Source organism: Oncorhynchus mykiss, chromosome 17 (genome assembly GCF_013265735.2).
Source record: "Oncorhynchus mykiss isolate Arlee chromosome 17, USDA_OmykA_1.1, whole genome shotgun sequence".
Taxonomy (NCBI): Eukaryota; Metazoa; Chordata; class Actinopteri; order Salmoniformes; family Salmonidae; genus Oncorhynchus; species Oncorhynchus mykiss.
Window position 1 is genome coordinate 61815899 of NC_048581.1, and position 16571 is coordinate 61832469.

Sequence of the window (16571 nt, forward strand, 5' to 3'; positions counted from 1 at the left end):
TAATATATTGTTTAGTGTTGTGACTTTGCTGGCATGCATCCCCCCCAAAATTGAGGGAGTTTGCCCCACCAAGATTTACATGCTAAAATCGCCACTGGTTTTGTCAGGTCAGTCATGTTCTGCAACTCATCATTATGTCTGTCCTCTCTGCAGGGCTGGATTCTTGCAGTGGGGTGCAGCTGTAGAGATCCCAGCTGAGAGGAGAAATATCTTGCTTTCACAAGCATTCTCTTCTTTTTAATGAATTCTGCTTTTGAAAAAAGTTTGCATCATTATTCATTCTAAGATGTATTGTGGAAGTACTGATATTTTATTGAAGATTGCAATGCACAATCAAGCCCTTTCTAAGAAATTAAATATGTGAAATCCTTTCCATTGAACTATGACTAAAATGTCCTATGAATTGTGTGAATGTGTGTGAGAAAGAGAGAGATGTTATGAGTTTATGAACGTTCTCATTCTTGCTGACCTCATCACAACTCAACACAACACAAGTGGTGACCCCTGATCTTATTGCCACATAGGCTGTCATCTTTTGATTAATGTGAACCCAACCATATTTAAACAAAACAATGAAATGTGTATTTTCAAAGATTAGTCATTACAGCTAGTGAAAAACTCAATTCAGCTAGTGCTCACATAACCCCGTGCCTGTTGTAGCGCATCTGCGCTGTCTGAAATCCTCTCCGTCCTGTTGGAGAGGACTTGCATGCCTCTCCAAACGTGACTCCATTCATTGCCATCAAGCACCGCGGAGAGACGCACACAACGAAACAACACTGGCAACGAGCAGCTCTCCTTCAAACCTGGACTATGAGGGGTTCCTGCCGACCACGAGCCACGCAAGACTGGACAGGTAGGGTTTCAACACCGATGGAGTTGTAACATGTATAATTTCATGATGGATGCGATGAGGGAGTTTTAACGAGGACATACTGCCTAGTGCGCCGGCTAGCTAGCGCGCGGCGGAGGAAGTAAACAAGGTTGTCATGTAGGCTAGGTCTACATACAACAACAGAACCATATCGACTCTTCAAATAATAATAAAGCGATGTCAACCGATTTTCTTTTTTTAGAAGCAATAGACGAATATTGTCAGCGTTTGCAAAGACAGCTGTTCATAGTGCCCCTCTAGAAGAATCGCAATCTGTCTAGCTAGTGAACCGTCAACTGTCAGTGACTATTGGTTGGTTAGTCAATGTTAGTACATGTTGCGTTTGTATTAGTGGAATCGTGGTGATGACAGCTGTTAGTCAAAATGTATCTTGCTAACGTTAGCTAGTCTATTTCATTATTAAATATGCGTTTAAATATTGTGCAATAAATGCTATGTGAGAGGCAATGTTTTGGGAAATTAAATACATTGCGCATATTTGATCCACAAATAGCCTATCACGCAGTTCCCTGAATAAGGAAGTTTCTGATGACTCCACCAACAGAGGAGAAGAGAATCATGCTACATTAAATCTTGCTCCTACTACATCGATTCGCCCAAGTTCAATATTAACGAAACATGGAAATGATGAAACACCTACCTTGTGCCTATGTTGCATGCTTTTCTTTGTTTGCTGAAATCCATATTTTTTTAATGAACAAATACAACCTCTGAGTGTTTGCTCAGCGCAAATGTGCATGTGCCGATTGAATCTCAACAAGGAAACAGTCAGTGGTTGTATTTGATTAACGTTTATTGAAAAGTATGAATTTTAGCAAAGAAAGCCACACAACTACAGAGGACAAACATCGGTACAAGGTAGGCGTTTCATTTAAACATTTGTTTAAAGTATTGACCTTGTCGAACCGATGTGGTTGGAGCTAGATTACACAAAACTTGGTCTCTGCGCCACTCCGTTTTTTAAATATATATATATATATATATATATATATATATTTTTTTTACCTTTATTTAACTAGGCAAGTCGGTTAAGAACAAATTATTATTTACAAGACGGCCTACCCCGGCCAAACCCTAACGACGCTGGGCCAATTGTGCGCCGCCCTGTCCTTCACCATGGAGTGGTTTAGTTTGCTAAGCCCTGAACTGACATCTGCAGGACTGGAGAAGTGGGGTGTGTGAATGTGTACCATAATAGTGTTTATGTAGGGGAGGCTTTACCCTTGGGAACGTGTTATCTAATCTAAGTTCTTTAAAATGGTATTTACACGTGGCCTTGTATTTTAAAGCCCAATCCTTGTCATAGAATGCTATGATTCTCAGGCCTATATATTGAACCATGTGTCACCATAAACCTCCTGTCAGATGCAAGCATTTAATTGCTGAGTACTGCACATAGCCTAACCCATTCATAGATGCCTTGACGAGAGTATCTTCTGGCAGGGAGAGTTTTGTTAAGAGCCCGGTTTTGGAAACAAATGGAATGTATATTTCCAGTCATTGAGAAATAATCATAAAAAAAGGGTTAAATTACTACACCTTATTAGGGCTAGGGTTCCCACACAGCCATATTCCCCATGTTACAGCATTTACTTGCGTAAAACAGAGGCGTAGCTACCTGTGCTAATTAGCTATCTGTTTCTCCGAAGAACTGTGTGCAAATAGAAGACGGCCACAAACGTGTTATAAAAAATATATTGTCGGCTGCAACTGTAAAACCTCTTAAAACAGTGTACACTAAGTGTGTATTTTGCATTCGTGAAATAATTTTGATGTGATAAGGGCTTTATGTTTCTATAACGGTAACGCAATTGAGAATCGATTCACGTTTAGATGGAGTTTTTGGTTGTTTTGGCTGTCAGAGCCAATTGGCCTCTCAACAGAACACGTACGGTCCTTGGACTATAAGGAGTAACGTTAGGTTCCTTTGGGCTTCGTGTATCCCAATAATGGACTGACTTCTGTTATGTGGGATTCTGAAAGCCTTGGTGAACTGTAGTCTGTCTGTGGCATGAGAGAAAACAGCATTCTTTGTTAATACTTTTACAGCTACAGACTCAGTTTAATTTACTGACACTGTTAGAAGAGCCATATCAGGTCTGTTTCTTCCATATGTGGGACTGTCAGATTTCACTTCCAGAAGGCTTGGCTGTTTCTCTATGAACAAACAATCTGTTGTCCCATATCAAGGGCGCAGCATGAACATGACCATCAATTTCAGACTGGACACATGCTGTATGTAGGCTGTAGAGTGTGAGTGCACAAGCTGCTTTTTCACTGAGTGTCCAACAATGGTAAAAAGCATTACAATGTTGGCAGTTGAATAGGTAAACTTTCTTCTGCTGTTGTCTGACTACACAGTATACCATTTCTATCTCCATATTTAAACAGCTGATGCTGTATGTTATCCCATGACTCAGTCATTATGACACTGCACTATTATGCAAGACCCCTGTTCTGGCATCAAAACAAGCTCAGACCTTCCATTAACCAGATTGGCGCACATTCAACAAATCTGATCTAACAAAGTGGATATTTGTCAAATCCGCCATGATTTATGTATTGTAACAGGTGCAGAACGTTGTTATTTAAGTCTGATTTAGATATAGTTGGCTGTTTTTCGCTACATAACATGTAGAAGTTGTCCCTTTTCAGGTTGAGAAGAAGTGACTGCTAAATGCTAACTCCCGTTCGTATAAGCTGGTCAGTAATTTTTAACTGTAATGCAGTTTATTGGTAACAATGACATGAACATGTGTTGGGGTTGACATCCATACAAGCATTATACTCAGATTTTTATCTCAACATAGTGTGAAATACACATAAACAATGAAATGTGTAGGAAATGCAAAATCAGTGGGATCTCGCATTTTGTAACACACAGTTTGAAAAGGCATGTGATCAAACAAAGCTTTGGATGTCATTGATGACGTACCTCTGATAAAGTGACACGCATCGGCACACTGCTTCGAAGTTAGTCCCTTAGCGATTTCTGCGCATGCCTTGGAGCTCCAGTATCAAACGTAACATCACTACTAGGAAGTGTATATAGTTTACGCCAATGGTGTTGTGCAATAACACCTTGAATAGTATTTTTAACACTAGGAAGGGTATATAGTTTACGCCAATGGTGTTGTGCAATAACACCTTCAATAGTATTTTTAACTCTAGGAAGTGTATATAGTTTACACCAAAGGTGTTATGCAATAACAACCAGCCAGAAGAGGACTGGCCACCACACATAGCCTGGTTCCTCTCTAGGTTTCTTCCTAGGTTTGGGCCTTTCTAGGGAGTTTTTCCTAGCCACCGTGCTTCTACACCTGCATTGCTTGCTGTTTGGGGTTTTAGGCTGAGTTTTTGTACAGCACTTTGAGATATCAGCTGATGTACGAAGGGCTATATAAATACATTTGATTTGATTTGTATAGTATTTTTAACTCCAGGAAGTGTGTATAGTTTGCACCAACGGTGTTATGTAATAACACCTCATATAGTATTTTGAATCAACACATAAAGGTCCTTATCGCTTGACAAGATCACTCAGTGTTAGGTTATGGACATTACAATAGTATTTCTAAATCCTTATTGTCACATGCCGTTATGTAAGCAAGTTATATACTTCAGCACTAGTAGTGGTCTTTTTTCATTTTAATTTACATAACCATAGACCACTTAAACTGGTACCACACTTCCACTCACGGGTAGCCAAACATTTGTCCCCATCAAGCCACACCCCCAATATAATTTCCCAGTGTCCCTTGCCTTTTCAATTGAATTGTAGAGTTACCACCCATGACTGTATGTGTTAGTGACAGTGACTTGATTGTTAAATTTGTTCTGTTTCACTCCTGTGCAATTCACCAAGTGAGTTCCTACTGTAAACGAATGTTATCATTAAAATAAAACTGTTGACCAATACATGTTATCACTTACTTTGATGGAAGAGTTCTACCTTGACACAGTGGTGCTAGGAACATCATGGTTTACAGGCCACATCAGGCCTGCAGGGCACATTCGGCTGGTTTGCCAAGCGATGTGTAATTCCAATTGGAATCCATCCAGAGTTAGGACATCCAACTGTTGGAACCTTTCATCAGCAACCTACATTCAGAATGACTGACATTGATAAAGGAGACTACCTAAACCATTTAAACTGGATCAATAAGGTGCAATAAATGTAACTAGCTGATTGGATTAGTTTAGAAATCATTCTGTTATTTATGCTTGTGTAGCATGAGATTAATCAATCAATCAATGTACATGCGAATACACAGATATTAAAAACAATCCCAAAAAATCAAACTTCAGTAGAGCATGCTGGGAAATATGATAATGATGGGTGTGGTTTTGAAGGGAGTATTTTACTCTCCACAGAGTATAACTGACACAATCACTCTTTCACACACAACAGTGGTTATTATTAACGACAACATTGCGGTACTTTTACACCACTGAGTGTTCATTTAAACCCTGAATCGACACTAGAAATGTTACACTGAAAAATCAACACTCGGTAACACTGGCCAATTTACTGTGTAGCCATGAAATGCTTTGAAAGGCTGGTCATGGCTCACATCAAAACCATCATCCCAGACACCCTGGACCATGTTTCTACAACCAATCAAGTTGTAGAAACATCTCAAGGATGATCAATTGAGTTCAATTTTGAGTCTTATAGCAAAGGGTCTGGATACTTATGTAAATAAGGTATTTCTGTTTTTTATTTTTGCCAACATTCCTAAAAACCTGTTTTCACTTAGTCTTTATCGGGTATTGTGTATAGATATTTTATAATTTAATCAATTATAAAATAAGGCTGTAACGTATGTGGAAAAAGTAAAGATGTCGGAATACTTTCCGAAGGCACTGTATGTGAAAATGTTGTTCATTGACTACAGCTCAGCGTTCAACACCATAGTACCCTCCAAGCTCATCACTAAGCTTAGGACCCTGGGGCTGAACTCCTCCCTCTGCAACTGGATCTTGATGGGCCGCCCCCAGCTGGTGAGGGTAGGCTACAACACATCCGCCACACTGACCCTCAACATGGAAGCCCTCAGGGGTGCGTGCTAAGTCCCCTCTACTCCATGTTCACCCATGACTGCCGAGCATGACTCCAGCACCATCATTAAGTTTGCTAAAGTTGACACGACGGTGGTAGGCATGATCAATGGCAATGAGACCGCCTATAGGGAGGAGGTCAGTGACTTGGCAGTGTGGTGCCAGGACAAAAACCTTTACATCAATATCAACAACAACAAAAAATAAACTGACTACAGGAAACAGAGGGCCAAGCACACCCCTATCCACATCGACAGGGCTTTAGAGGTGCGGATCTGCTTGGCATCCTACTGCAAGGCACTGCAGAGGGTAGTACATCAGGACCCTGAACAGCTTCAAGCCATAAGATTGCTAAATACCTATCCGGACCATCTGCATTGACCTCCCCTTTGCAGTAACTCTTTTTACTCATCACATACGGTGCTGCTACTGCTTTTTATCTATCCTGTTGCCAACTGACTTTACCCTTACCCATATGTACATATCTACCTCAATAACATTGTACCCATGCACATCGACTCGGTACTGGTGCCCCGTGTATATAGCCAAGTTATTACTCATTGTGTATTTATTCCCTGTGTCAATATCTTTCTATTTTTCTCTCTGCATTTTTTTCGAAGGGCCCATAAGTAAGCATGTCACTGTTAGTCTACCTACACCTGTTGTTTACGAAACATGTGACAATTTTATTTTATTTGACCTGATCACTTGACCTGAAGTGGGCCACGTTTAGGTTCTAAACTTTGTGTAACGTTGCAGATAGAAATGCCATGAATACAGCCGACATGGTTCCTTGTTTGTTTTACATTAGGCTACATAGCGTATTTCTGTTGGAACTTTCCTAAACATTGTGTCCTGCTAAAAGCTCCCCCCCTGAGAATTCTAGGGCCCAGGCCAAATGGGCAGAAAAAATCTCCTGGCTCTACTTATGACCCAATGTCAATTCTTTATATGATGGTGAAGTGCCCTTCACAGTGGTGTTTGAAATCACAAAACGCTAAAGAGAAGTACAGACATAATAGAAAGCAGATTAGTGACCACAAGCAGCAACTAGACCACAAAGAGAGAGGAAATCTAGTTGTAAACCATTTGCTATTTCGACATCAGTCAATTAGAGAATGTTTTCGACATTGACATAGTTTTTAGACATTGTGGGCCACCACATTGTTCTCACCGTCTCAGATGTAGAGCCAAAGAACCATCTGAATGTCTCAGACACTAAATAGCCTAGCTACTGAGGTCAGAGTGAAAGAGAGGCTATTTACCCCCTCATCCCATTGTTTTTTAGGTTATGTCAGTGTGTGTTAGAAACAGGTGGACCCCTAATCATTTATGTCAGGTATAGACAGAAGGGGGTGTTTTGGAGATCTGTGCTGTGCCCAAGACTGTCATAGGGACAGGACAGGACTGGTAGGATCAGGCCAGTGTGTGTTCCACTGTGACAGTATGCCACAGGGTTTTTATCTAGAGCAAGCAGCAATAAGATTGGTCACTGAAATGCACCAGCCTGACCACCCTCTCTACAAGGTATTCTACACAGAGAAGGGAGTCCTGCGAAACCAGGAACAACTGTCCAGTGTCGACGCAAGGACAAATACGCTGACAAATTCTACCATAGCCAATGCCATCAGACTTTTTAATAACAAAATGTCACTTTGTAAACTGTTCTTCTAAGCTAGGACCTATTTTAATTGAATGTAGTATATTTAAGTATTGTCTAAATGTGACTGTGCATTCTGCATATTCAGTCTGCAAGCATGAATGATATAAATGAAATCAAACCTCTACGCCAACAACCCCCTTCTACTTCCACCCTTATCTTCATTCTCTGCCTAATAAATCCTCAAAAGTACCTTTTTTTTCTCACACCTTCTGCTCTCTCTGCCTCTCTCTCTCTCCCTCACTCTATCTACGCTGCCTCTCCATCTGCCTCCATCTATGCTGCCTATATCTCTCCTCTGCCTCTATCTGTGTGAAAGTTCAACCCCACGCTCTCAATCCCATTAAAGGCTCCAGGGAGAGATTTATCTGTGTGTGCTACTGTGTGTCTGTGTGCATGTTCATCTGTCTAGGGAAGAGTGGGATAAGTTGAGACATTTTTTTACATTCAGCATCACTATGTCAAGGGAAAGATCTCTAAATATATTTTAGGATGTTGTGTATCCCTGGAAATAATCAGAATTCATGTAAACGACAGTTTTGTAAAACCATTCCAGGTGAAGCTGGTTGAGTGCGCCAGATGTGTGCAAAGCTATCATTAAGGCAAATGGTGGCTACTTTGAATAATCTCAAATATAAAATATATTTTGATTGAACACCTTTTGGTTACTACATTTGATTTTGTGAAAGTCAGTTTGCTGGACTTAACTTGCTTACCACTTTTTCCATGTGGTTTATTCCTTCAAAGACTCCATGAAATGATTATCTTCCTAAATATTTGCTCACATGATTAATTTTGTGTATTGTTTCCTAGAAACAAGGTGTGTCTCAACTTACTCCACTCTCTCCTATGTTGCCTGTGTGCATGCTCATGTTCATGAATCCATGTTTGTCTGTAGGTCCATCCAGATGAGAATGTCTTGGCTTCCTAAAAGCCATAGCCTACACTACAATATAAACATAGGACAAATGCCAGAGGGGGCTTGCATTGAATGTGTTTTTATTACAAACGCAACATATTATTCTATAAGCCTTTGTCATTGATGAAATAGAAAATGAAATAGGCCTATCGTTGATACTAGTCGAATGATAGACGGACCATGAAGTCATTCTTTGGACTGCTCCGTTGATTTAACTGATTACAGGGTGTGCACCAGCATGAAACAATATTAGTTAGGTCAGAGAGAGGCTGATGCCATTGTTTGTATATGTGTGTGTTTTGGTTTGTGTTAAGGCTCGCAAAGCAGAGCTGCGTTTTATTGTTAGGGCCCAGGAAAAACTCCTGATCCTACTGCAGAGCTGTGTCAAAGTGGAGCATAGAACCAACCATTGCAATGAATTGAAGCCTGATTTATGCTAGTATCTCCCGCTATAAATTGTCGTTGCACTGTCAGCCCATCCCCTGATCCCATTGTAGCTGGAGGAGAGTTGATGAGGTGGGTGGTGGTTGTTGTAACAGAGTAATAAGTCACGGATATTTCACAAGGACCAGGAAGGGCTTTAAAGGCGGTGTCTGTTCTGTCTGTGGGGTGGCTGGATCATTTCTAAAAGCTTGAACTGTAGCCAGTAACTTTCCATTGCTGTCTGTGTTGATGCAGGCCACTGTGCATGATAAATACAGAGTTCCCTTGATCATCACAGATTATTTTTTTACTTTGTTGCTAAAATTAGATAATCGCGTCCTGGTTCCTGCTTGTGACTGTTTCTCTCTTACATTAGGCCTGGTATGTGATTATTCCCGAATTACCTTTTGATCTGTCTGGTTTGGCAACTCTGGTAGTAGCACACTTTTGACTGTACCCAGAGGACAGCTTTGGTATTGCAGTTTAACTGATGTCCAGCCCAGAAAGACAATTCCCATAAACGGCCCCATAGGGCTCCAACGTTCTGTGGCCCTCTTCCTGTGGTTATGGTTCTGAAACTGATAAGCCACTTTTAGCATACACATTTCAACAACACGATGGTTGTGGTTCCAAACATTGAATAGGTACTTTTAAAACATTTTAAATCTCTTTTTAAGGTCCAGTGCAGTCAAAAATGTGATTTTCCTGTGTTTATATATATTTCCACACTATGAGGTTGGAATAATGCCGTTAAATTGTTAAAATGGTGATAATGTCCTTTTGGTGTAAGAGCTGTTTGAAAAGACTGCCTGAAATTTCAGCCTGTTTTGGTGGGTGGGAGTTTTGGCCTTACATGGTGACATCTCCATGCGGTAAATTAGTTAAAAGACCAATAAGAAAGAGTTCTAAACCTCTTTGCCAATAAAAGCTCATTTTCAGTTTTCCTCTCCCCACTCCCAGACAGTCCTAGCTAAATTATGTTTGTTGATGTACTTTTACCCTTTTATCTCCCCAATTTCATGATATCCAATTGGTAGTTAGTCTTGTCCCATCGCTGCAACCCCCCTACGGACTCTGGAGAGGCGACGGTTGAGAGCAATGTGTCCTCCGAAACACAACCCTGCCAAGCCGCACTGCTTCTTGACATACTACTCGCTTAACCCGGATGCCAGCCGCCCCAATGTGTCTGAGGAAACACCGTCCAGCTGGCGACCGATGTCCGCTTGCAGGCGCCCGGCCCGCCACAAGGAGTCGCTAGAGTGCAATTGGACAAGAAAATCCCGGCCGGCCAAACTCTGCCCTAACGCGGACGACGCTGGGCCAATTGTGCGCCGCATCATGGGTTTCCTGGTCACAGCCCGGATTTGAACTCAGGTCTGTAGTGATGCAGTGCCTTAGACCGCTGCGGTCCAGTGCCTTAGACCGCTGCGCCACTCGGGAGCCTAGCTAATTTCTTGCTTGAGAAACTGCTCTTGGCTAAGAAGCTATTTTTATTTGTTTCATTTTGGCCATTTTTTTAATATTTTTTTTTTCTCCCTAATTTCGTGGTGTCAAATGGGTCGCTGCAACTCCCGTAGGGACTTAGAGGGACCCAATGTTCCCTCTAAGTTGTGCGGGTGCACAGCTCATCCAGGACTGCCGTGTAGAAGAAATACCAGCCTGCGCAGATGCACGAGATTGAACTTCAATCAATTTTACTCAAGTTTGACCCATTAATTTACACTATCAATGGTTTCTTCTACTGTGAGAATTGTTTGAATCAATGCAATCCATAACAAATATAACTATGCAATAATCAGTCTGTGATTTTCTTTTAGGCTGATCGCATTGGAGAATTCAATTGCAATGACAGGCTTGAGTGATCTCGAGAAGATACACTTGTTTTGAGACCAAAGCCTCATGTTGCCAAGTGTGCACATTTGTTCATGTTATTTTCTAGTTAGTGAGTTAATAGCCCAATTATAGCTAATTACCCTCAGCAACCCCTTTATTTGTCAAGTTTTCATCCAATATGTTGTGAATACAATATTGTTGATGATGACAGTAATGTGAGGTCAGAGAGCTTGTCAGCATGATGGAATGCCCCTTTTGACCAGGAGTGCACAAAGGCTTGGAAGAGGAATCAACCTTTAGACCAGGAAATGTGAGGCGAGAACTACATGTTTTAAATGTTTGAAACTCTGAACCTCAACAGGAGATGAAGAAATAAACTCCCCTTCCAGAGACATGAAGAGCTGCAGCTCATGTCCATCGTGGTCCGAATCCTGAATACAAAAACAAGATATTCCTCCTTGTTTTGGTATCAGTTTCAACCATTTAAAACATGTAGTTCTCGCCTCACGTTTCCTGGTCTAAAGGTTGATTCCTCTTCCAAGCCTTTATGCACTCCTGGTCAAAAGGGGCGTTCCGTCATGCTGACAAACTCTCTGACCTCACTCGGGCGTGGCTACTTAATGTGCAAAGGATATGATTAGAAGTTCTCATGACACCTAAAATAGCATTCCTATCTTACCAACAATACTTTCATCATTTACAATATTGTATTCGCAACATATTGGATGAAAACTTGCTCATGGACTAATAGACATATACATCATTGACATGCACACACAGAAAGAAGTCAGCTCTGACAAATCCAGCTCAGAGAGGCTGAGCTCCATTGGCAGCAGATTTTAATTTAGAATGGAAAATGAATGTGTTTTATGCAACAAATGTCAGTATCACAAATGTATATCGCATCTAACGAAATCACACCAATTCGTTCCTCTAATCAAACCGAATCGTTTCAAACTAAAATATAGTTTTTGGACCGGAGCCCATTTTTATCTAGATATGTATTAAATTGTCTTGTCTTACCAATGTATTAGAAATACATAAACACAATAATATTGAAATAGACCCCTGCCAACTACTAATATTTAAATGTAGTTTAGCGGAAAGGATTTGCCTTCTATAAATTTGATTTGTTTTGTAAGTTTAAGAAATATTGCCTAGTGCCTTGTCATTTTGTTACCAAAAACCCACATCTTTTAAGATATTTTCTAATATCTCTCCCTCATGAGGAGGGGTGATAATGAAAGTTCACAGAAGTAACAAGAAAAGGTAGACCTATCACTTGTTTTTACTGATAACAATTTTGATTTATTAAGTGATTTAAAAACCATAATTCTATAACCAAATCGGTAATGGAAGGACTGAGAAATCACTAACAGAATGACTGCGATTGGCTACAATAGGAAATCATAGTAGGCATAGTTGTCACCTGCTACTGTTTTCCCTTCCACTGGCATACTGTTATGGTCAACTCATAATGTTTTCTTTCTCATTCTGTCATCTGGTGGTCAAAGAAAGAGTGTGAAACCAGTCTGGACAACCCCTCCCTCTCTTCCCCATCTTCACAATTTAACTGACAACTACCCATGAGCCCCTTCTCTTTCCATTCACTGTAACCAGCATCCTCAACCACTGAGCACCAACCGAAAGCAAACATCCATAGGCGATGAGAAAGAGATTACATTACATTTCACCCTGGCCTTGATTTCAAAATCCACAGATGTCGTTTTTTTTTTCCAGACTGGCCTTGATTTGGTCCAAACATAGACTTCTATGATTGGTTCAGATTTGGACCGGACCAAATCTGAACCAATTATAGACGGCTATAAGCACAGTACAGCACAGTACAGCAGAGTTCAGTTCAGTACAGAGTACAGTAAAGCTCACTAGAGCAGAGTCCAGTATTGTACTGTACTGATTTTTAAGAGTTTTGGGGAGATGTGAACGTCATCTTGTTACCAAATGTTGCATCTGTGCTGTTCTATATCGTGGAGCTCTGCCCCATAGTGGTTTGTGCCGCTGCCTAGGCAGCGAATAGCCTGAGTGAAAATTATGCACACACCTGCAGCCAATAGTAGAACAGGTGTCCCTATATAAGGGGACACTTCCCCCTCAATCAGCCTCCCATCATCTTCAGCGACAGGACTGGTCTGAAGAAGCCCAGAAGAGGAGAAATCTCAGGACGAACCCACCGTCGATATCCTGTTCTCGATGTCGTTGGCTGTCTTTGACGGCTATGAAGGAGACCAACGAAACCGCCCTATTGAACGCCTCCATCTCTGACTGCGGTCTCATCGGAACCACCGTTGAAGATGCAGGGGTGCATTTCTGGATGCTTGAGGAGGAGGAGAAGAAGCAGCTGTCTAGACACCTGCCACTTGCAGGAGGGTCTAGAGCAGCTTCAAAGGCACCCCCTCGCTCCACCGTCTCCAGTAGACCTGGGTCTACGGCCAGACGGAGAGCCCGCCAAGCAGCTGCACCTGGTGTACCAAGAGCGGGCCCCTCCAGCAGCACCAGAGAAGACAGCGGCTCAACCAACGAGAGGTTTTAATTTCGTCGCCCTGGCAGCTGAGAGGCAGTCAGAAGAGACGATGACTATGACGGGACGAAGGGGAGAAGACCTTTGAGAACACAGCACTTCTTGTGACAGCGCCCACTGTTCATTCCCCACCCCTGCAAAGGGATGGAGGAGCCAATGTGTCCTTTTGTTAAAACCTCTTGAAGCTAGGGAGCACTATTTTTATGTTTGGAAAAATAACGTTCCCAAAGTAAATGGCCTATTTCTCTGGACCAGATGCTAGAATATGCATATAATTGACAGATTAGGATAGAAAACTCTATAAAGATTCCAAAACGGTCAAAATATTGTCTGTGAGTATAACAGAACTGATATTGCAGGCGAAACCCTGAGAAAAATCAAACCAGGAAGTATCCTCTATTTAGAAAACTCCATGTTCCATAGCCTCCCATTGCTCCATTTAAAGGGATATCAACCAGATTATTTTTCCTATCGCTTCCTCAAGGTGTGAACAGTCTTCAGACATAGTTTCAGGCTTTTATTTTGAAAAATTAGCCAGAACGATAACATCGCGTCAAGTTTTGAGTTTTGCTCGCGCAACAGAATTTGGACAGCTGTTGTTTTTCCCTCTCCTACTGTGAAAGACATTTGCGGTTGATATATTATCGATTTATATATTTTTAAAACAACCTGAGCATTGATTATAAAAAACGTTTTACATGTTTCTGTGGACATTACGGATATTATTTGGAATTTGTCTGCGTTGTCGTGACCGCTCTTTCCTGTGGATTTATGAACATAATGCGCCAAACAAACGGCGGTATTTTGGATATAAAAATAATTTATGGAACAAAAGGAACATTTGTTGTGTAAATGGGAGTATCGTGAGTGAAAACATCCGAAGATCATCAAAGGTAAACTATTAATTTGATTGCTTTTCTGATTTTCGTGACCAAGCTTCCTGATGCTAAGTGTACTTAATGTTTTGTCATGCGATCGATAAATTTACACAAACGCTTGGATTGCTTTCGCTGTAAAGTATAATTTCAAAATCTGAGATGACAGGTAGATTAACAAAAAACTAACCTGTGTTTTGCAATATTGCACTTGTGATTTCATGAATATTAATATTTTTAGTAATATTATTTGACTGAGGCGCTATGTTATTCAGTGGTTGCTGATGACAATTATCCCGCTTAAGGAATGGGTAGCGTCAAGAAGTTTAATTAAGAGTGTGTTCCATTTGACTTTGTCACATGAGAACCTCTTCCATAACAAAACTGAGACCGCTCAAGTTCCTTCTCTCTCTATCTTCCTCTCACCACTCTGCGTGTAGCACAGCCCACTATGAGTGCGTAGTTGAGCACACACAGAAGGACGTTGTGAGCTGATTGTCCTCGCAGTGGCAGACCATGTGTAACAACACCTGCACAGGATCGGTACATCCGAACATCACACCTGCAGGACAGTTACAGGATGGCAACAACAACTGCCCGAGTTACACCAAGAACGCACAATCCCTCCATCAGTGCTCAGACTGTCCGCAATAGGCTGCGAGAGGCTGGACTGAGGGCTTGTAGGCCTGTTGTAAGACAGGTCATCACCAGACATCACCGGCAACAACGTAGCCTATGGGCACAAACCCACCATCGCTGGACCAGACAGGACTGGAAAAAAGTGCTCTTCACTGACGAGTCACGGTTTTGTCTCACCAGGGTTGATGGTTGGATTCACATTTATCGTTGAAGGAATGAGCGTTACACCAAGGCCTGTACTCTGGTGCGGGATCGATTTGGAGGTGGAGGGTCCGTCATGGTCTGGGGTGGTGTGTCACAGCATCATCGGACTGAGCTTGTTGTCATTGCAGGCAATTTCAATGCAGTGCATTACAGGAAAGACATCCTCCTCCCTCATGTGGTACCCTTCCTGCAGGCTCATCCTGACATGACACTCCAGCATGACAATGCCACCAGCCTTACTGCTCGTTCTGTGCGTGATTTTCTGCAAGACAGGAATGTCAGTGTTCATAGCCAGCGAAGAGCCCGAATCTCAATCCCATTGAGCACATCTGGGACCTGTTGGGTTGGATCAAAGGGTGAGGGCTCGGGCCATTCCCCCCAGAAAGGTCTGAGAACTTGCCGGTTGCTGTGGTGGAGATTGGGGTAACATCTCACAGCAAGAACTGGCAAATCTGGTGCAGTCCATGAGGAGGAGATGCACTGCAGTACTTAATGCTGCTGGTGGCCACACCAGATACTGACTGTTACTTTTGACCCCCCCCCCCCCTTTGTTCAGGGACACATTATTACATTTCTGTTAGTCACATGTCTGGGGAACTTGTTCAGTTGTTGAATCTTGTTATGTTCATACAAATATTTACACGTTATGTTTGCTGAAAATAAACGCAGTTGACAGTGAGAGGATGTTTCTTTTTTTGCTGAGTTTATAAGCATAGAGATTAAGGACGCATACTTTCATGTGCCGATACATCAGCGTCACAGGAAATTTCTGCGTTTCGCCTTTTCAAGGGGTGGCGTGCGAGTATGCGAGGATGCCATTTGGCTACGGCCTGGCTTCTCGCACCTTTTCCAAATGCATGGAGGAGGCATTGTAACCATTGCGTCGTCAAGGGAGAAGGCTATTAGCCTACCTAGACAACCTAGTGGTTCTGGCTCCATCAACAGAGCTGGTAATGGCACACACGACACAGACAGTAATTAATCTCATACGTTCGCTGTGAATTGGGAAAGTTCGGTGGAGGAGAGACTTCACGCTTGTGCCCGGTGCGCGCCTTGCCGTGCGCTGCACATAACACGCTGATGATTTGGTCATCGCCTGAGCTGTTTGTGTGTCACGGTGCTAGTACACTGGGTAGACCACTTTCGAAACAGCGACTGTCATTGGCTTTGTGAAGGCATTGAGACGGCTTATGAGGCAGCAGGGCGACCAATACCTCAAGGCGTAAGAGCCCACTCCACTCGTGGAGTAGTGGCGTCTACGGCCCTTTTCAGAGGAACTGGGGTAGAGGATATTTGTGCAGCGGTGTCGTGGTCGTCACTGTCTCCTTTTATCTGATTCTACCTGTTGGACATGTCGACTAACTCTTTAGCTCGTTCTGTACTCAGCGTGGCCGAAAAGATGCGGGACTATTGTGTTGGGTTCCCATTAGGTCCGTTCTTTTTGGCAAAGAGAGGCATGTGCGACATGACCTCTGTTTGACTTTGTCAGTACAGTAGGGAATGTCTAGTCCATATTCGATTAT

The 16571-nt window shown here is 42.1% G+C and overlaps 1 protein-coding gene across 1 annotated transcript in view; it reads left to right on the plus strand.

The window, feature by feature from the left end:
• Nucleotides 1–591: 591 nt before the first annotated feature.
• LOC110494292 (6-phosphofructo-2-kinase/fructose-2,6-bisphosphatase 4) overlaps nt 592–16571 on the plus strand; it is a 34536-nt gene continuing 18556 nt past the window's right edge. Inside the window, exon 1 of the mRNA XM_021569238.2 lies at nt 592–856. Within this exon, the coding sequence (XP_021424913.2) occupies nt 814–856 (43 nt within the window). The 5' untranslated portion in view covers nt 592–813. The remainder of the gene's footprint in view (nt 857–16571) is intronic.